Raw genomic sequence first — 22,818 nt, forward strand, 5'->3', positions numbered from 1 at the left:
GGTAGAAACATTGTTGGAATGAATGAATGAATGAATGAATGAAGTAACTGAAAGAAACCCTCCCTTCCAGAGACAATATTACACTATTCCCCTTTTTCTCCACACTGTATCATAAACTCTGTCTCCCACATTGGGGGATGAAAGCTCCTTCTTTGTCTTCCTGTACAATGCAAGTTTGTTACCTCTAGCTGGGCCCCTTCCTGGCTAGGCTAGGGTGGCTGCAGAAGAAGAAGGAAGGCTCAGAATTTTCACTGGTTATTTATTGAGATGAGTAATCAGAGCTTTAATATCATGGAATTAATTTATTATAAAGATAGAAAATATATTTTGAGGCAGATATTTTAAACCAAAAGTTATAAAAATTCCAGTGTTCATACTTTATTCAATGTGATAAGCATTTCTTTAAAAACTAATCCTTAGGTAAGCAAAGGGTATTATTTCCATTGTAGAGATTCAGAATGAAGCTCAAAGATACCAAATGACTTGGTTCAAGGTACCAAAGCTCATAAGTGAGAAGGGCAAAATTCTCATTTGAATACAGGGCATCTGTTACTAAATCTGAAGCATTTTCCATTAAGCCACACTGGTTCCTGTTCCCTAACTTAACATTTATTTCCCTTCAGCTTATGTTGGTCAATATTTATAGACAACAAAAAGGATACATGCTTCATACCTGCAAGCATTGAGTTAATGATCATTTTGAAAGCTCCTCAATGTAGGTAACCAGCAGAGTCTTCTCAAAAGAAAGTTAGTTGGGACAGCAGTGCCAGAGAAGTAAGTATTTATAAATCTCTCATAACAGAGGCACTGGGCTGCAGAGTATTTTAGGGGTCTTTATATTTCTAAAGAGGATATAAAGTACATAACAGCTTATAAAGAACCTCTCTAGGTTTTGTTTCATTATAAAATGATAAAAAAATATCGAATGTTTCTAGGTAATCAGTAAAATTAGGGATGTAAGATGCAAAGTACGGTGACTTGGTACTACAGGAATAGAAAAAAGATAATGCATCTAGTGTAGAATTATGCACATGACCATAAAATTTAAATTGTGGCAATGTGAACAAAGGAGCCAACAGTGTATGAAAATATGAACATGTTTTTTATATTATATTTTATGATTAGATAACCAAAATAAAAATATTGTACAAAATTAACTTAGAATGAATTTTTAAATGCTTTCTCTGTTTTCATTTATCAGCAAGTGAGCCAACTGATCCTGTATTTTGAAATTTACCATTTAAAATCATGTATACTAATATTAACTTTTCATATGTGGGATGACGGTTGTCATTCTTTCATATGCTTGAGTGGGTGATTTTAAAAATCCATGCCAGAATATTTATTTGTCTCTGCAGCTTGTATAGAGGTATTCCTGTACTGTGATCCTTCAGAAACTGGAGTTTCAAAGACGTATTAGCCTCCCTCTTTCTCCTTAGTCATCCTCCAGATTCAGGGAAATTATGGAAGATTCAACTTTGGCAATGACTGGAATAGTGCTATCTTCCCAAAGCCTAGTTCATGAGATATACATCAATCAAATAGAAAACAGAAATATCAAATGTTTTATTATATAGTTTCAATTGAGAAATATAAACAGTATTTACACAGCATTGCATTTTAAGTATTTATACATCATTAACATAGAAAGTAGTAAAAAATGTTGGTTTGCTTGAACTATGAGGGCCTTTCAACTATATGGTATACAATGAAAAGAATTATTAAAGAGTACACTGACAAAAAAAATCATATCATGGAAAACTATTAGCTACATGGCTCAGAATTATATTTTAGATCCTAATTTTTTCCATATTAAAAAAATATAAGCCTACTGACTTATGAAGCATAAGTTTGCTTTCAATAAATCACCATGTCAACATAACATGATAAATTTACAGTGTATTTTTTATTTAAAATCCTTAAACATAATTAAAGAGCAAAACTTTAGAGGAGTACTGTTAAAATAGTAAGAATGTACAAAAAACTATATTGGGAAAAACTTCACATATAATATCTTAACAAATGTAAACCCCATTAGAGATGTAAACACATTTCATGGAAAGAGTATACTGACCTACTAATATAAGTATACAACAAAGGAATGAATAGGTACCATTTCATGAGATGCCAAACAGGGTGAGCAATTATAATGAGGCAAACTGAGTCAACACTAATAGAATATAAAATTTCTAAGTACATTTGAAAATATCTTTCAACATTTATTTAATAATAAATATGTAAAACTTCATGAAAATATTGAACTAAAAACTAGTTTTGAACTTGGAATCAAATAATTTGTCAATGTGAAAAAAGGCAGGCAGATGCCAGCTTATAAAATGATCCACAGAGACAAATCATTTAAAAGTGTTATGTTGGAAACAGGTATTTTTTTGCTTCATTGTCAGTGCTAATTTATCACTTGGTGAATTAAATACCACACATAATGGGAAAATAATATTTCCCATTATAGCACATTATATATTTGCAAGTTATAAAAATAAATCTTTCCGCAGATAAAAAGAAAAAACAGAATAATCTGTATTACAAGTTTTTAAAAATATGGCAAACCCACCTGATATCATGACATTTTTTTGCCATGATTATACTGAGTCTTTCAGAATCTATTCAATAAATTAAATCAGAAATCTTTGATCTACCAATGTCTTGGATGCCAAATTCTTTTGTCCTGCTGTATTACGGATAAATCGAAAAATCTGGAAAATTAAAACGATTCAGAATGAAAATAGTTATTTAAAAAATTAAATATGCAAACCATTAAAATATCTAAATCAGCTAATTCTCTCAACTCTTTTCATATATCAGACATCTGAATTCCATGGTGATATACAAAATTATTTCAAGACTATTATCATCTTCTATAATATCAAAGCAGTATATGTTCCTATTTATAGTATATCTTTATGAATTAATAATATAAACCCTTTCATGTTCACAGGAATATGCGTTAAATAGTTAGAAAGGCAACTTTCTTCTAATGCTAAAAGCTATAGAAACATCAAAAGAATATACTTGTTAGGGACTTAATTTGTTCATAATTCTAGACTAATAAATCAAGGACTAATAAATTACATCTTACTGACTCAGATATACTTCCTTGACATAGTGGAGAATATTCAGGTGATATTAATAACACCATTTTAAGAAAAACAGATTTGCCATTTCTTGAAATCTCCATTTCAGGCTCCACACTTGTCCATGCAATTGTTTTTTATCTACACAGGCAGGGGAGGTATGAGTGTTTTAAGCTAAAGCGGCTTTTTGGTACTGACCCCTGAGCTAGCTCTCCAGTACTTGCTTTTTGTTACATTAACATCTGGTGGTGAAGGTGAACAGGACTCTAATCACTGGTCACTTTTAGCATCTAGAAGATTGGCAGTTAAGTGTCTTCCTACCAAATTCCCCTCATGTTTTCTCAAGCAACTTAGGTCTTCCACTAGACCCCAGTATTTCATTGATCCTAAAGAACAGAGTATAGAACGTGATTGGTTGAAATGTTATTTTTTTCTTTTGGTAGGGTTAGTTATATTCTAAGCCTTTACAAATTCCTAGTGAAAGTATATGTTGTTACTCTCTGCTATGAAAACAAATACCTACTTTCTACATACTTCTTTTAAAAGAAACCCAGAAAAATTTAAAAAATTTACCTCTTGCTGTAAGTATGTAAGAAAGGCTGCTAAAACAAAATTTTGGCAAGCCAAATCCACAACACAGAAGAATAGCAGATCAAAAATAAGAAGAGTGGCTTCATTTCCATAATACAGAACACTGCTGAAAGAATAACTTTCATCTATTAAAAAAATATATGACATATAAATTAGAAACTTAAAAATAGAACAAATCTATGATAAATTTCTGGTGATAAAATTTGTATATTTAAAAACAGCATATGAGAAACTAGTACTCCCTATAATACTTCAAGGCTTACACACAAAATAAACAAAAAGTATTAAGATTTGCTAATCTAGAAGAGGTTAGTCAAAGAACTCACAAAATCTCAAAAAAAAAACAGTTTTACCATTAGGATCAAGGATTAGTAATTGGTAGTAGTATAAGTTTATAGTTCATACCTTTAAAGAACTATTAATATCCTTTCTCTATTTCTTTATATAACTAAGGCTAAATTAATCTTAGAAAGACTCTCTAAGTTTAAAAAAAAACCCAGCAAGGCATAGAATAGTACATAGTATTTTAGAATTGCTGTTTCAAATAGTCTCTAAGGTTTTGCTCTAAGACCTCTGCTCACTTTACAAGTGGGTTTTGTCTTTTTTGGGATGTGAATGCCCTTTTAAAAAGATTCTAATAAAGCTATAGACCCTTTCACTAGTAAAAAAAAAAATACAAATAATAATGAAAATAAAAATACAATAACAAAATATAAAAATAAAAATAATAAAAAATAAAAAAAATATATATATATAAATCTTGCAAACAGTTTCAGAGAGGTCCAGAGAGCCACTGAAGCCATCCACGGACCCTCAGTTAGGAACCTCTGTTTTACAAAAGGGGCCGTCTGGAGTGCTGGTAATAATGTTCTCTCTTGACAAGGGTACTAGTTACAAGGGTATATTCGGTTTGTGAAAATCACTGAGCTGTAAGTTATATCCTTATAAATTATGTACTTCTGTATGTATATCATACTTGTATATACAATTTAAAAAATAAACAAACCTATTTTACATGACCTTCCTGGGTGACCTTCTACTAACATTGCTCCAGCAATGACTGCATATGGTGACTCCCCAACTTATTGTGTGCCCTGACCTTCTCCTAAGATTTAGTCCTAGATGTCCAAAAGGTGACTCAAAATACAACACATTCAAAACTAAATTCATCCCCTCCCCCTCTAAACCTAGTCCTCCATCTGCATTCCATATCTCAGTAAAGGCATTACCACTAACCACTTAGTCACACAAGCCAGAAGTCGGGATAATTTTTGACTACTCTTTCTCTCCTACCTCTTTTTTCCTTTGACATCTCTGGCAATTCTTTCTTATTTATCCCCATTGCTACTGCCTAAGCTTACAGTCTCATCATCTCCTGCTGAAGATGAAGATAGACAAAGGCAAGAACATAGAAGCAGGAGGAAGATAGAATGAAAATAGAGGAAGATTGGAGGAGAAGGAAGAACAAAGGAAAAAAAAAAAGGAAGAAGAAAGAGAGGATGATTGCATTATTAGAAATAGTAACAATATCCCTTTATTGGATGTCTATCCATAACAGGTACTGTCCGAGGTTCTTTACACATGGTAATTTCACAAAACCTTTAGAGGGTGATACATAATTTTACAGAGAGGGCATTAAAGTTTAGAAAGATTAAGCAATTTTCTCAACTTCACAAAGCTAGTAAATGGTAAAGTGAGGTTTTTAAACAAAGACCTGAAGACTTTGAAAGCTATAACCATGATGACTAAGCTATATTGCTATAATCTTGCATCTCTTAAACTCAACCTTTACCCTACTGCCACAGTAATTCTTCTAATTTACAAATCAGATCTGCTTAGCACTTTTCAATGATATCCAAGTTAATTAGCAGTGGCTTCCAAATTGTTTTGATCATGTATCCCTATCAGAATAAAATGCTGAGCATGCAATGCCCAAACAGACACACTTTATTAATTACTACTCTATATAAATTTTTAAAAATGTATGTTAAGAAATGTATGATGATATAACAAATATATAAATAGACATTTTATTATTTTCTTCTCATATCTTCATGGATCAACTTACATAATCTTGTGGCACAAAAATTATTTCTTAATTATTTTTTGGAAACAACTGGTCTATAGAATAGAGTAAAACTCCTTAGGATGTAAGAAAAGGCCCTTGAATATTGTCTCTTTATCTTTCAAGCACTCTCTCTCACTCTGTGTCCCACTTCATACTAGACTTCAATCATTAAGTTCATAAATGCATAGTACAATCTGTACACTGTTTTTGAGTCCTCTCATCCCCTTCTACGTAGATGTCTTGGCCTCTCTCTTTTCCCTTGACCCTCCTGTTGACAAGTAGCTACTTATTTTTTAAAACCCAGCTTAAATTTCTTCATTTTCCTACTCTAGCTTCACCCTGTGTCTGGTTAGATTGTCTATCCTCCCTTCTGTCCTCAGCATAATCTGTAAGCCTGGCTTCTATTCTAGCACCACCTACTTACTCATTCACATGTCTATCTTCCACAGGCTACTAAACAAGATGCCTGAGGGAGGACCACTGGTTTGTATATCCTAGGACTGGCACAACATCTGGCATTCAAATGAATAAATCATATTTAGGGCAGGACATTGCTTATACCATTTCCATTCTTACCAACTCATACAACAAGTTATCAGTCCTATTACAAGTGATATAAATACTATCTTTTTATTGATAAGAAACCATTATTCCTGTCACAAATATCTGTAATTTTTAGGAACTTGAAAAAAGTTAGATGCTAAACATTAATTGCAAATGTTACTCTTATTTAAGTGTTTCAAAAGTTTGCCATTGAATGAACATTTCAATACAATATGAATTTTAGTATTTGTTTTACAATCTCTTCTATGTGTACTGTTGATTTTGAAATTTAGCTTTTCATACTTTCTTATAGCAGTTTCCTGCAACATGAAATGGAACACAGAAAACTATCATAATTCCATGAGGTTAACTGCATTCAGTATGTTTCCTTTGTTTTTATATAAAATTATTAAATCAAGGAAAAAATAACCACCAGCATTTTCCCCTACCCCAAAGTTGGAAACAGTAATCAAGTTTAGCAAAGGCATTTGAAATATACCATTGTAAAAGATGCTTTTTTCCATTGGTTCCATAAATTCCATTCCAAGAATTCTTTCAAGAAGCAATTTATCTTTTATAAAGTAGTCCATCTCCTTGTGAACCTAATATAAAAAGACAAAACTATTTCAAAAATAGCAGTGAAACAAATGCTTTCCAATTAATGTAAAATCAGCAGGAGGAAAAATGAAAAATGAATAGAAGATAAAGAAAATATGTTCTGCGAAAAGACTGAATTTGCTATACTGGGATTTATAACAAAATTCTCTTTAGGAATGTTTTAAATTTTAAATAGTATTAAATTTAAATAGTATATGGGGCTAGATATACTGAAAACCAATTTATAACAAGCTTTTCAGGAAGATAATCATAAGCATAACCTAAGAATTTCAATAATTAATAATACAGTATTATTTTGGTAACTGGCTAACAAAATTCCAGTATAGACATACTTTAAGGAAATTATTATTGTTAACACATATGTAAAATCTCATTTTACTTTTACATAACTTAACTCTATACCTAAGCCATAGTTTGTTAATGGCTAAAAATATCTTTCTAAAACATAATATTCCTAATTATTACATTTGACGGACATTTCCACTTAACTTTTTAAAAATTGCATTTGATTTTAGCTTAAATACAAATGTTAACATACATACATGATCAATGAAAGAGCCAAGAAATTTATTCATGGTATGATACGCTCTTACACTGTGCTCAAAAGTACTTGCTGATGAAGTCAGTAGTCTAGCTGGGCCATTTTTCTAATGTAAAAGGGAGAAACAAATAAATGCAACATGTCTTATGTTCTTAGTATTTAAATAACATTAAATATTGGCAAAATATACATGAACTGTACTTTATACAAACCCTCATTAGTGTCTCATGAATTCTGTCATAGTGTTGTCTCATCTGGCTAGAAATTGCAATCTGAAAAGTCTGACCATCCGTGTTGGGTACCAAACCTCTCTGGCTACACAAATTTTCCTGAAAAGTTAAAGAATTTAAATAAAGATCAAAATTATAAAAAATGTCCTATCTGAAAAAGAAAATACAGCATTTTTCTTTTAGCTGGTATCACCCATTACAAGATTCAGAAACTAAGTGAAATTTACTGAAACTATATCTGAGACAGAGATTCTAATATTATCCAATATTCCCACTCCCCTCTAGATTTTACTAATTTCTTCTTCATTTTAATTCATACTCCCCTGTAGGTCTTTATGTCATCTCCTTTACTCTGCTCTACTAAAAAAAAAATAAAAATAAAAAAGTATATATATCATACTAAGTCTATTATATATGGATATTCCTACCTTTTTATTAACCTTATTGCTCTTTAATATATACCAAAAGGCCTTGTCTTGGAATTAACTTGTTTTATAATTGTTGATAATCTGTTTTTGTCTTCTAAACCTTTTTGAAATGCTTCCTTAATTAATTCCCATAAAAAGGTAGTGATATATGACTGAACAGTTAATGTTATGGACCAGATATCCATTTTAGGTCTCCTTGACAAGACTTGAATCCTGACAACCACACCTATATAAAATGTTCTGGATTTGATTGATGCTTCAAGGTTTGATTCCAGTTCTCTTGCCTATATGAAGCCTGTTTGTCTACTCCACAGCTTAATAAATATTCTCCTCCTTTGTCTAAACCAAACTTGCAAAACCCAATATGGCACTCGGCTTTCTACAGATTTAAAAGAAGAATACATGTAGTGAATGTCTATATTCTTAAAAATTACTTTTTTCTTGATTAAAAAAGTATATGCACCTATGCACAGTGGCTCATTCCTGTAATCCTAGCACTTTGGGAGGCCGGGGCAGGAGGATTGCTTGAGGTCAGGAGTTTGAGACCAGCCTGAGCAAGGGCAAGATCCTGTCTTTATAAAAAATAGAAAAAATTAGCTGGATGTGGTGGCATGTGCCTGTAGTCTCAGGTACTCATCAGGCTGAGGCAGGAGGATTGCTTAAGCCCATGAGTCTGAAGTTGCCGTGAGCTTTGATGACACCACTGTACTCTAGCCAAGGTGACAGAGTGAGATTCTGTCTCAAAAATAAAAAAAAATTAAAAAATTAAAAAAATACATGCCATTGCAGAGAATTTATAAAATATAGAGAAGTACTGAAAAGAAAAACATTGTCTATAATCTCAACATCCAGAGATACAGATATTTTAAGGAGTTTCATTACTGGTCCTTTTTCCAAGGCATATACAAATGGATAGCATAAAATTGGGATCACATTGATTTCTTTTTCACTTAACATTATATCATGAGCAATTCATCATGTCATTAAATATCCTATAAAATATGATTGTATATCTACTTAAGATTTCATTGGCAAATGTAAACCAATTTATATTCTCCAATTTTTATATATTTTTCCCTTACAAAAAATACCTGTGATGAAGATCCTGAATTTAATTAGCTGTTCATATTGGTAATTTTTTATGAAGTTAAATTAATGAAATCAATGAATCAAAGATCATGGACTCTTAAAAATCTCTTGGGGCCAGGTGTGGTGGCTCAAAGATGTAATCCCAGCACTTTGGGAAGCTAGGGGTGGTAGGGTGTTACTGCTTGAGCCCTGGAGTTAGAGACTAGCCTGGCAACAGCAAAATTCTGTCCCTACAAAAAAAACCTATAAAAATTAGCAGGTCGTGGTGGTGCGTGCTTGTAGTTCCAGCTACTTGGGAAGCTGAGGAAGGAGGATCACTTGAACCCTCCAGGACTCCAAGGCTGCACCGAGCTATGACCGTGCCACTTTACTCCAGCCTGTGTGACACAGCGAGACCCTGTCTCAACAACAACAAAAAAATCTCTTGGTATATATTGCCCAAATGCTTTCCAGAAGGTCTGTAAACGTTTATCTTGCTACCAATAGTTCTGTGGTTGCCCATTTCATGATTTCCTTGATGCTATTAAGTATTTTCTTTTCACTATTCTTTTAAAAAGATGGCTAATTTGAAGAGGAGAAAACCATTAAGTTTATATTCATTTCTTTGATTATTGTTTTAAAACATTTTTAGACATTTATTATCTCTTCTGATTCATTGTTTATTTAAAAAATATCTACTGGGCATTTTTCCACAAGCTTTTAATTTAGTGTTTTCTTATTAGTTTCTTCTTAGTTTTTTTATGACTTTCAATATTGTTATCAATATATTTGTCATGTTTGTTTATGAGTGTTTTACCCTAATTTGCTAACTTTTATTTATGATCGTTTGATATATTAATATACTAGATAAAAGTAAGGTCAATTAATATTCCCTTTTTGATGCTTTCTATTCTTCATGCTTAGAATGTCATCCCCTAATCTGAAATATTCTCTTATAGGTTCACTTATGGTTTCATTTTTTACATTTAATTTTTCAATCACAGGGTAATTTCTAATAGTTAACCAAGTGATACAGTTCAATGTATTAAATAAATTCTTCTCTGAGATGCCATCATCATGTATCAAATTATTTCAAGTCACAAGTATAGCCCCTTAATCACTAAATCCTCTTAGTTTTTCCTCTTAAGTATATCTTGTTCTTTTTAAAATTTCATTATCAAAGTTTTCAAAGGTACATTGTAGAGAGAATAGTAAACCAGTCATTGCCTAGCTTCAAAAATTACCAACATTTTCCCAATTTTATTTTATTTATCCACCCAACATTTTTTTCTTGGAGTATTTTAAAGCAAACCCCAGACTATGTCATTTCATCTGTAAATATTTCTATATGTATCTCTAATACTTTAAAAAAAAAAAACTACCATGCCATTTTTATATCTAACACAATGAATCATTCCTTAATATAATTTAACATTCATTTAATAGTTTATTAAACCTCCCAAATTTTTCCCAAAGATTTTTTTTTTTATAGTTGGTTTGTCTGAATTAGGATCCAAAGTATTAGGTTTGTTTCTTAAATCTCCAACAATGTAATAGTTCTTCCACCACCATCAACATCCCTCCTTTTCTTTTCATACCATGGATTTGTTTGGAGGCACTGAGTCATCTGTCCTGGGAGGCCTCTTACTCTCTAGATCTAGCTAATTACTTCCTATGTACTATTTAATTTGTCCCTTTTTCCTGTGTATTGCTTGTAAACTGGTGGTTAGGTCAAAAGGTTTGATTATATTCAGGTTCAATTTTCTTTTTTTTTTTATTTTGGCATATTATGGGGGTACAGATTTTAAGGTTTCAATAAATGCCCTTTCCCTCCCTCCCCCCACAAGTCTGAGTCTCCAGCATGACCATCCCCCAGATGGTGCACATCTCACTCATTATGTATGTATATACCCGCCTCCCTCCCCCCTCTCACCTGCCCAATACCCTATTACTGTAGTACCTATGTGTCCACTTAGGTGATGACGGCAGCCTACATTCATTAATACATTACAAAATGGTGATTTTCTGACTTAGAATTCCTTCTACTTTCTTTTATAAGGAAGAACTTTCCCTTGTAAATTATTTGGTTACTTCGAAATACAGTTCATATTGGAACTGCAAGATAAAATTAGATTCTTTCCCTTTATTAATAATATTCAAGGTACTGAGTTGGGACCCTAGAAACTTTCAAAAGCAATCAATGAGGATTTTTTAAAACATATTACAAATCCTAGAGTAAGAAAAGAGAACTCATCTCTCAACTTAAAAACAAAAAGGTGTAAAACATATTCATACCGCTTCTCTTTTAAGATTCATATTCATTTCTTCCATATTAGTATCTGAATGGCCATGTACTGATCTACCGTGAATGTAATATCCAAAACATCTGTGGGATAACAGAAACACTGATATCTATAAAAAGAGAAGAAAAGGGAATAATTAGCAACTCATCTGCAAACAATTTAAAAGATTAAATTTTTCTTAAAATTGCTTCTCTCCCAAAATAATGAAGATTGACTTCTTAGGAAATATATGAAGAGGATAATAAAATAATAAAGAATAATATGGGTATTTTTTAAAAAGTAAATGGAAAGGAGATTAAAGTTATTTTCCAAGAAATAGGGTTGATAAAAAATTTTCAGGTGCCCCAGTCTGAACGAACTTTTTAGCAGCATAAGAAATTCATAATTAAGAAACTGCAAATAAAGAAGAAAAACTAAGGGAGTAAGTATTAACTTGTAGCTCATTATAATTATCTCTGGAATTAACAACTGGTGGGAAATTAGACTAAAAATCCAATCATACCAAATCACTTTTAAAGCCTCTCTTAATGTACTCGTGACCTTTAAAAAGAGAAAAGTAACAGTTATAAGATAAAGTCAGGAAGTACTTACATTACTCATAGTGCATAAATCAACAAACTGTCGAATTTTATCTTCTATAAATCTCTCATAAAAGACAGCAAAGAACACGATCTGAAACATTAAGCCAAGTTTATGCTTATTAGCTTTTAGGATTTTAATTTTCTTTTATAGTCACAGTGTAGTATCTTAAGGAAAAAGAAGTTCTAACCAAGAACACAGTGGCCTCTGATGGCTCCTAAGGAATAAAATCCTACTTGTCATTTCTGATTCTTCTGTCAAAGGAAATAGGATTTTGCAATTGTTAAGAGGCACTAAGGAAGCCTATTTTGAATTTTGAAAATTTTCATGTGTCATTAAAATAAGGTAAGACAAACATGTGAGAAGAAACAAAAAATATTTAAAAAATTTAGTAGTCAGAATGTATGTTTGGTTTTGCAATTTTGTTCATCTCCTAAATTCCAAAAGTCATTAGAAAACTTTCTGATTTTCAGATTTTTTCTGACAGAATAACACATAAAAGTATTCTATTTCAACCATAGACAATGTGTTAAACATTCAAATGGAATGGCTTCAAGTGTTTTCTTAGATAGATTTAATAACAATACTAGAAAGGGAAATTTATAAATAAAAAAATTCACATTGTAGACCTTTTTAGATACATTTGCAAGAAAGATAACATAGCCTAAATCCCCCATTTAAAGATGTCCCTACTGATACCCATTCCTAACCTCCACTCCCCTCACCTCCCTTCTCTATCTCATGTCCCTGCTTCTTCATAGCACATTTCACAATCTGTAACTTGTTCTTGTTATATCACACCCATTAGCTCAGCACAGTGCCCAGTACATAAATTATACTAAAATATATGAATCAATAAAGAAATGAATCTACAGCAGCTGATTATTAAAAACACTTTCCTACACTCTCTGTATACATAGATTAAATCCCTTTAAAGGACATGAAAAATGGCAACACTCAAAGTTTAAAAGTTTAAAAAAATTCAAGGATACTACTGAAAAACTGAAGAAGCTTGGTTTAGGGAAATAAAAGGAGTGAACAACAAAAGCCTGACTTATTAGAATTAAGACGAGTTTAGACAAATTTATGAAACTATAACAGATTGTTAAAAGAACTCCCAGGGATATTTGAGAAATAGGCACTAATAATCTTAGAATACCACCAAGCTTTCCTATCAGACTGATAGTAAAGTGAGAAGCAAAGAATGAGGTTAGATGGTGGTGTCCAAGATTGCTAGTTGCTGTCCCAATGGTCCTTTCCCCTTTCTCCTTAGTAACAGGTCCCCCCTTTGAGCAGGACACACTGTTGCTCAGCTGAAAGATTCCAGTGCAGCTAGGTGTGGCCATGTGACTAAGTTCTAACCAAGGAGAGGTTGAATGGCACTTCTGAGAAAGCTCTTAAAGAGAAGGTGAGCTTGTCTCCCTTGACTACCTCCTGCAACTCCATCAGCCTGTTATGGACCATGAGGGGACCTTGCAGAGGGAAGTCCCATGTGGCAGAGCAGAAGGATAAGCTTCTAGGCCTTAGTGGCAGCAGTGAGCCACCATTCTAGCTCTATACTGCTAACCGTTGCCCTTCTTTTTCATGGGAAAGGAAAGTTCTCTTTTATTTCACCCACTTCTTTTTTGTTATTGCTGTTGTTGTTATATTCAACCAAATATGAAATAGCTTATCTGTCCCTATACTTATAGATAAACTAAACATGGAGTATGTCCTATGACTATAAAGTTGCAGTCTCTGAAAGACCCTTCCAAGTCCGCTATTGACAAGAATGTGAACTCTGAAATCAGGCTGCCTGGGTTCGAATTCCATTCTGTCAATTATGAGCTGCATGATTTTAGGCAATTATTTAACTTGCCTGAGCCTCAGTTTCCTCATCTGTAAAATGAGGATACTAACAGAACCTATTTGTGAGAGCTATTGTAAAGATTAGTAACTAATATGTACAAAGCAATTATAGTCACCCCTTGGCATGCAGGGGATTGGCTTCAGAACCCCTGAGTATACCAAAATCCATGCACTTGAGTCCTACAGTCAGTCCTACAGTCAGCCCTACAGTCAGACCCAACTATATGAAAAATCAGTCCTCTGTATACTTGGGTTTTGCATCCAGCAAATACTGTATTTTTGATCCATGTTTGTTGAAAAAGATCTGCATATAAGTGGGGACTCTTGCAGTTCAAGCTCATGTTGTTCAAGGGTCAACTGCAATTAATTAGCACAGTGCCTGAAACGTAACATGATATATAAGAACTGGCTGTTAGTTATTATTATTGCTGTTCTTGTCACTTTCTGCTACAGGAATCAGGATATGGTCAATATTTGAGGGTAATCGGTATGTAAGTAGAGTTCAAAGAGGCAATGTCACTTAAAAGTATAATCTCTTATTACCTGTATAATTCCAACGACTAGCCAAAGAGCAGCAGATACTGCATATCTCAAAATGCGGCTATCAGGAGCTATGTAGCTACGTGGGCTTCTAGAGAGACTAGAGGATAAGTCCATTAATGCTAAGTTCTTGAATCCCACAACCTGGAGTAAAAAAAATAATAATAATAATTTAAATACACAAGGATAAAGAAAACTCCTCTAAGGCAGGTGTGGTTGCTTATATCCATAATCCCAACACTTTGGGAGGCTGTGGGGGAAGGATTGTTTGAGCCCAGGAATTCAAGACCAGCCTGGACAACATAACAAGGCTTCATCTCTACAAAAAATTTAAAAATTAGCTAGATGTGGTGGCATGCACCTACAGCACTAGCTACTTTGGAGACTGAGACAGGAGGATCACTTGAGCCCTGGAGTTCAAGACTGCAGTGAGCTATGATGATACCGCTATACTTCAGCTTGGGTGACAGGGTGAGGCTCTGTCTCTAAAAAAAAAAAAGTGAAAAAGAAAACTCTAGACTGAAAATGGAGCCCTCCTCCCTACTCCTCACCTTGAAAAACTAAAATATACAAGTTTGTACAAACAGTGGAAAATTCAGATAAAAATAATTATTATCCAGTATTTTAACTACAAAGTATTGATTGATTGATTGGTTGACTGATTGACAGGGTCTCACTTTGTCTCCCAGGCTGGAGTGCAGTTGTGTGATCACAGTTCACTGCAACCTCAAACTCCTGGGTATAAGTGATCTTCCTGTCTTAGCCTCCTAAGTAGCTGGGACTACAAGTGCAACTAATTGGTTTTCTTATTAATTTTTTTTGTAGAGATGGGGTCTTGCTATATTGCCCAGGCTGTTACAAAGTATTTATTACAAGCTGTTTAGTTAGTGCATTTGGCATTCTTCTCGATATGATTAAGGTCCAAAGATAACCTTATCATACACACTGACAAAGCTCAAAAAATTCTGTCAAAAAGAATAAAACTTTCGGCCGGGCGCGGTGGCTCACGCCTGTAATCCTAGCTCTTGGGAGGCTGAGGCGGGCGGATTGCTCAAGGTCAGGAGTTCAAAACCAGCCTGAGCAAGAGCGAGACCCCGTCTCTACTATAAATAGAAAGAAATTAATTGGCCAACTGATATATATATAAAAAAAAATTAGCCGGGCATGGTGGCGCATGCCTGTAGTCCCAGCTACTCGGGAGGCTGAGGCAGAAGGATCGCTCGAGCCCAGGAGTTTGAGGTTGCTGTGAGCTAGGCTGACGCCACGGCACTCACTCTAGCCTGGACAACAAACCGAGACTCTGTCTCAAAAAAAAAAAAAAAAAAAAAAAGAATAAAACTTTCTTCAGTAAACTACCAATAAGTTAAACTAACAACATTTCATGAGCATTTAACATGTGCCAGGCAGTAAACTAAATATTTTTAATATACAGTATATTTCAAAATGTCTTCTGGAGGACCCATTCTTTGATAATAGGAAGTCATGGTTTTTTGGGTTTTTTTTGAGACAGAGTCTCACTCTGTTGCCTGGGCTAGAGTGCCGTGGCCTCAGCCTAGCTCACAGCAACCTCAGACTCCTGCTCAAGCAATTCTTCTGCCTCAGCCTCCTGAGTAGCTGGGACTACAGGCATGTGCCACCATGCCCGGCTAATTTTTTCTATATATTTTTAGTTGGCCAATTAATTTCTTTCTATTTTTAGTAGAGACTGGAGTCTCGCTCTTGCTCAGGCTGGTTTCAGACTCCTGACCTCGAGCCATCCACCTACCTGGGCCTCCCAGAGTGCTAGGATTACAGGCGTGAGCCACCACCCGGCTGAAGTCATGGTTAAATACGTTTGGTCCGTCCATTAAATTTGCCTCCATCCTCCCACCCTTGTAGTATAAAGGCTCTGAGAAGTTTTATGGTAAATTATTCTATATGATTTTGTTGAATCCAGTGTTTTCAAACTTACTTGACTGCTAACTTTTGTTTCATGTAATACCTTTGAAAGCTTATGAAACTTGTAAAAAACAGTCCTACACAAAAAAATAAGTATATGAGGTATGTTACTTAGCCTGATTTAGCCATTCCACGATGTGTACATAATAAGAGTTAATAATTCATAGCTAATCTTAATTATGCAGATAATTCCTGGGAAAACCTATCACTCATATAAACAGTTTCCATGTTCAGTCTTACATTCAGTACTGAATACTTCCTGACATAATTCCAACCAAATCCATGAACTAAAACTGCAAATGTCATAAGCATGTTGTGTTTTGTTCAGTCCTTAGTAGATGTTCAATAGTTGGTTGAAAAATATCAACCTTATAATGGTAGTTCTAATGCAGGAAAGAATATGGATCATGGGGGAATGGGCTTTTTCAAAATACAGATACCTAGGCTCACCTTCAATCTGCTAAACTTCAATCTGAACATAAACTCTAAGGGTGAGGCCAAGCATGCGTAGTTTACAAAACCTCCCCAGGGGATTCTGATACAAACCAGCAGTTTAAAAGCTACTCCTTACATCTAGAGTGGTCAAGTTCATAGAGACAGAAAGTAGAATGGTGGTTGCCAGGGGTTTTGGGTAGAAAGTAATGAGTATAGAATTGTTTAATAGCTATAGAGTTTCAGTTTTGCAAGATGAAGAATTCTGGAGAAGGATGGTGGTCCATTACATGACAATGTGAATGTACTTAGCACTACTAAACTGTACATTTAAAAATAGTTAAGATGGTAAACTTTATGTTATGTATTTCATCACAATTTTTAAAAAGCCATTCCGTTTTAACAGCTCGATGATATTTCAAACTTTAGAAAACCCTTCTACTTTCATGAAAACTTAGCTGGAATTATATTAATTTAACATTTATGAGGTACCCATAAATTGCATACAATTACATGAAAAAATATTTTATACCTCCAAAAAGAAGAGGACAGTAAGTACTTGAAAGAGTGAATTAATTTTTCTCACAGTCTGAATTTCATTCCATTCATTTGCTACAAAATATGTTCTCCATATGCTTACAGGAACAGTGGCACTCCGTACACCACCCTCACCTGATCGGGGAGATAAAATGAGTAAAAGAGTTTCACCTTCTTTGCTCTGCAAGGGTAGCAAAAGAATTTTGGTACAAATGTTTGTTTATTTTAGTTACCTTCAACAGCTTTAAGAACCTTTCCTTTAGGTCGCTCCCAATCAATAAAGAATATATCTATGGTAATCTGGGATATGAGTTTATGCAAAAATTGCAGTGCCTGAGAATGACATATAATAAAACACCTGAAAAGTATCAGCATAAAGCCTGCTTATGGAACCAATATCGATTCTTTAAGAAATATACTGTAATTACAGGAATATATAATTCTTACAAGTGAATTCACTTGAAGTTTTAATACCTTTAGGAGATCATTAGAAGCACATCAAATAATGTAGAATTCACCAAATTCATAGAATTTTATATACATATTAATTTACATTCCCTTTCTCTCTTTAAAATAGTGATAAATAAAATAGTGATAAAATAGTGAAAAATCTAAGTATGGGATGATACCTTACCTCAAAGAGTTCCTAGTTCAGTGGGAAAAGCAGATGCCTAATTAATCACAGTGCAATGGGATGAGAACTACCAAAGAGGCCTGTAAAGAGCTACTTGTACATTGATGGAGGACACTGAAGGTGGGGAAGGGTGACCACAGGAACAAAGGAGGAAAGAAATATGGAGACAGGGAAAAAAACTTCTAAGGTTTCAGCACTTTATCCATAATCTTTCATCCTTGATTAACAGAGACAAAATTAATACCTAAAGGCATTGTGAATATATCATCAGGCTTTAAGGAACAAAGTTACACACTGAAATATTTATCAAATTAGCTATAACTTACATTAATCCATGGCTTCTTTGAAAAATTAAAGATAGATTTTCAGAATGAGCTATCTACTATAAATAAAGGTAGATTTCCTATGTAATATAAAATAAAATAACTTACGTCTTCTTTCAAAATTAAGGTAAATTTTATACTAAAATTTTTTAGAAAATATTTTAATTTTAAGGACTTATTAATTTATTAGCAGGCCTTTTAAATTTGGTAAAGCTGTCTTTTGAAACTTACCTTTAGAGCAAAAGCACATCCCACATAAGTAACAAAACGTTCTTCTTGAACTGTCATTGGTAGCAAAACAGAGACAGATGTCTGTGCCTGTAATAAAAATTACTTGGTTAAATATGATCACACAGGGTTTTGTGGGCTTTTCTGTTTTTTTTTTCTTCAGAGATGGGGTCTCACCATGTTGCCCAGGCTGAACTTAAACCTGGGTTCAAGCAATCCTTTGGCCTCAGCCTCCCAAGTAGAACAAGGTTTTCACTAAGCACAATTTAGAAAGCATAAAAAAGGAAGATAGTGATGTACTCAATAAGCTCAGTGCACTCAGGTGAGGTTAGCACCTGGCTCAATACTTTCTTTTTTTCTTTTTTTTTAAGACACAGGTTGTCACCCAAGCTGGAGTGCAATGGCACGATCATAGCTCATTGTAAACTTGAACGTCTGGGTTCAGGCAATCTTCCTATCTCAGACTCCCAAGAAGCTAGGACTACAGGCATATGCCACCACATCCATCTAATCTTTTTATATTTTGTAGAGATGAGGTCTCGATACGTTGCCCAGGCTGATATCAAACTCTTGGCCTCAAGCAATTCTCCTGCCACAGCCTTCCAAAATGCTGGGATTACAGGCATGAATCACCGTGCCCAGATCAATACTCTTGATCAGAAATGCTCCCAAACAAAAATGGTTCCTTTATAAAGAGAGCTTACCAGTTATATAGGTATTGGTATTTAGGGTAAATTCAGAAACTCACTCACTTTGAAGAAAATAAGCCAATAAAGGCCTGTTCCCACTGTGATGATAAAGAAAACATTGGCGAGATCACCAGCATAGTACAACAAGAATTTCATAACTGTCTGCAATTAAAAAAAAAGAATTTTAGCTGTTAAAGACTCAATATCCACTTTTAATAACACTATCACTTTTATATATCATCTACCCAGTTTCTCAAGCCTGAAGTCTTGTTTCATGTATCCACGTATCATTTAGTTATAAAGACCAACTGAGTCTCCCTCCTAGATACTTTCTGGATCCTTATCTTTCAGTCCATTTCCAGTAGCCCATGTCAATTTCAATCCTTCTCATCTTTCACTGTCTAAGAAAGTTGAACTGCTTCATAATTTTCTCTGAGTTGGAAACCCTCCACTCTAATCTCTCCTCCACACAACCATGAGAGTTAGTTTTCTAAAGTGTAAATTGGACTGTGTCACTCCACTTCTTAAAAATGTACAAATCCTCACTAACATATAAATTCCTGACCCACAAGGTCCTTTACAACATAGACCAAAATTAACTTTTTAGCCTCATCTGCCAGTTCCAGCCGCTTACTCAATGATTAACCACTCCACACTTTCATCTAAAATACTTCGTGGAATAAAATGGGCATTGTTTTTATCAAATATTCTTCCTTTCTTCTCTCTAGTAAACTCTCATGAGGCTCTAAAGGCACAGACCATGTCTGTCTTTCCTCACTACCACACCCCCAGTGTCTAGTAGAGTGCCAGGCACTTAAGACAGTAGGGCCGCAGTGACTACTGTGGAATGAACAGATAACCCCGCTATCTGTATCTGATAACTGGGTTATCTGATAACCCAGTTAAAGTACACTTCTCTGGAAGCCTTTCTTGACTATCCCAAATAGTAAGTCAAGGCCCCCTGCTCTGATTCCTTAGCACATTGACTTTGGAATCAGGAAAATACCCTGGTTAAACAAGTTACTATGTAGCCTTTTTTATGTTCTTTATCAGCAAAATGAAATACCTATTACAGAGCTGTTATAAAAATTAAATGAGTAGAAAATTTAACCCCTGCTTCAATTTCATCATGTGTAAAATGGGAATAATAATAATAATACCTAACTTTATAGAGCTATTGTGAGGATTAAATGAATTATATATGTGTAAAGCTTTAAAAAGTGCCAGGCACACAGTAAGTATGCAATAAAAGTTAGATAAAAAAATAAAAACATTTTAGGTGGAAACTAAACTCTAAGCACAGATCTTTGTTTTTTGCTAATGCTGTATGTACCCAATATTGAACTATATATAGATGATCAATAAAAGACTCTGGAAGTAAAAAAAAAGAAATAAAAATTAAAATTAAAAAAAAATTTTAAAGATTAAATGAAAGACAAAATTATAAAGTTAATACAATTAAATTGTGGAATATCTTTGAGATCTTGAAATAGGGAAGGTTTTCCTAAACAAGATCCTAAAAGTTATATACTGTAACATAAAAAAAAATTCAGATGCTACCACATCAAAATTAAAAGTTCCAAAAAAAGAAAATTAAAAGTTCCATTAAACAAAGGACCACATGGATAAAACTAACAGATGAGTCATATATTTGGGCATACATTTCAACATCAGAAACCGAAAAGGGTTTAACATTTTAAAAATACAAAAAACTCCTTCAAATAAACAAGAAAAACTAGAAACCTAATTTAAAAATAGGCAAAGGATACAATAAACAAGTAGTTCAAAGAAGGGAAAATCCAAATAATTAAAAAGTATATGAAGAGTAGTCAGAGAAATTAAAATGAAATCAACAATGACATACCACATATAACAATGACATGTACCATGAGATTGGCAAAAATAGAAAGGTTGGAAAAATATCAAGTGTTGGAGAAGACATACAGAAACAGGAACAGCACTGTTGGTGGGAGTGTAGACTGGGATACAGCACTGGGGGAAGTAATTATATCCTATGACCCAACAATACCTATTCTAATTACATACCCCATAAAAATTCAAGCCAACTTTCTTATTCATCCTCTAGCTGTGTTTTATGAGAAAGATCCAGAATAGTCAAAAGACAAAAATATTCTTTAAAAAGTCCTGAGAACATACCTGTAAATCAATCATGGGACTCCCAATGCGCCTCTTCCATGCTGCTGTCTTTAAAAGGGCTGCTAAAACAGCTAGCCCACCCAACACACCCAAAGCAATCTTAAAAAAAAGAAAAAGAACATTTTAGAATTTATGTAATTTCTCTCATCATTGTTCAAAAACACTGTAAATAGAAAGTAAAGACGTGCTCAAAAAATGGTGGTGAGGCATGTTGAAATGACCCAGGAGACAAGTTGGAGGAACTTCTAATGGCCAAATCTGGGACAATTTGAGCAAGAAAATAAATAGTAATTGATTATAGTCACTAGGATAAAATAAATATCCATGAGTTCACACTGATTTAAATAAATAATTGAATAAATAAATTACCGTGGGCAAAGAAAGAGTTCCTCTTTACAGTAGAGTTCCAATTAATAAATATAGAATGAATGAGAGAAATAGAAAATCACTATAAGGCAAATATCTCAGTAATACTTTTTGCAGGCAAGAATCATCAATGGATACTAAAGTTAGAGGGCAAAAGAATGCTGAAAAGCAGGATGTCTGCATAATTTCAAAGTATCTCCCCATGAGATAGTTATTAATTACAAATGGAAAAATACAGTAGAGAACTCTGTAGACACCATCTTAGCCATCTGATAAAAGTTAACATCAGCAATAAGACAAACTGACATCATGTACCTCCTGATATGACACACTAAGAAGGGCGCAACATCACTTCTGTGGTGTCTTTGCCAAAACCACATGAACTCAATTTATTCATGGGAAAATGCCAGACAAACCCAAAGTGAGGACCAAAATAATTGACCAGTACTCTTCAAAAGTGTCAGGGTCATGAAAGACAAAGAAAGACTGAGAAACTGTCATAGACTGGAAGACACTAAGGAGACATGACAGCTAAAAGCAATATGTTACCCTGGATTGGATCTTGAAACAGAAAAAGGATAGTGAAAACAACCTGTGAAATTGAAATAGTATGTAAATTAGTTAATAGGACTATAGCAATATTAATTTCCTGATTATGATCATTATAGTAAGGTTATGTAAGATATTAACATTAAGAGAGGTTGAGGGAAAGGTACATGGCAAATCTATTTTGACAACTTTCCTATACATCTGAAATTATTATTTTTTAATTAAAAAACATAATGTAAATATTTTTAACAGGTTAAAATAAACTCACATCTGTCTGAACATGTGCTTCTCCTTGATTCATTTCATATTTGACTGAGAAAGAAACCTGATATTTAAGAAAAAACAAATTAACCATACTGAAAGTATACAACACAAACTCACTTTTATTATAAAAATACATTTGTAGCTGGATTTTACCACAACTGATATATTTTTAAACTACAAATATTATAAGAGTTGACTCTTATACATAAATAGATATGCTAATGAGATTTATCTGTGTGCTTTAAATATCTC

At 33.7% G+C, this 22,818-nt stretch overlaps 1 protein-coding gene across 2 annotated transcripts in view; it reads right to left on the reverse strand.

Annotated features, from left to right (window-relative positions):
* Positions 1-239: 239 nt before the first annotated feature.
* Positions 240-22,818, reverse strand: part of TMEM67 (transmembrane protein 67) — a 50,637-nt gene continuing 28,058 nt past the window's right edge. Inside the window, exons 15-29 of one of the 2 annotated variants that reach the window (XR_001156091.3) lie at positions 22,571-22,627; positions 21,388-21,486; positions 19,294-19,392; positions 18,545-18,631; positions 17,590-17,689; positions 17,352-17,491; positions 14,453-14,593; positions 12,074-12,154; positions 11,475-11,591; positions 7,666-7,782; positions 7,455-7,559; positions 6,794-6,896; positions 3,666-3,808; positions 2,573-2,714; positions 240-1,514 (exon numbers count right to left, since the gene is read on the reverse strand). Coding sequence is in view for 1 of the 2 variants with exons in the window: in XM_012772866.2 (XP_012628320.1) it covers positions 2,634-2,714; positions 3,666-3,808; positions 6,794-6,896; positions 7,455-7,559; positions 7,666-7,782; positions 11,475-11,591; positions 12,074-12,154; positions 14,453-14,593; positions 17,352-17,491; positions 17,590-17,689; positions 18,545-18,631; positions 19,294-19,392; positions 21,388-21,486; positions 22,571-22,627 (1,470 nt within the window). In the remaining variant the exon portion in view is untranslated. Of the gene's footprint in view, positions 1,515-1,536; positions 2,715-3,665; positions 3,809-6,793; positions 6,897-7,454; positions 7,560-7,665; positions 7,783-11,474; positions 11,592-12,073; positions 12,155-14,452; positions 14,594-17,351; positions 17,492-17,589; positions 17,690-18,544; positions 18,632-19,293; positions 19,393-21,387; positions 21,487-22,570; positions 22,628-22,818 lie in introns of those variants that run through there. The other variant, XM_012772866.2, reaches the window with a different exon arrangement.

This window comes from Microcebus murinus, chromosome 7, assembly GCF_040939455.1.
Source record: "Microcebus murinus isolate Inina chromosome 7, M.murinus_Inina_mat1.0, whole genome shotgun sequence".
In the NCBI taxonomy this organism is placed as follows: domain Eukaryota; kingdom Metazoa; phylum Chordata; class Mammalia; order Primates; family Cheirogaleidae; genus Microcebus; species Microcebus murinus.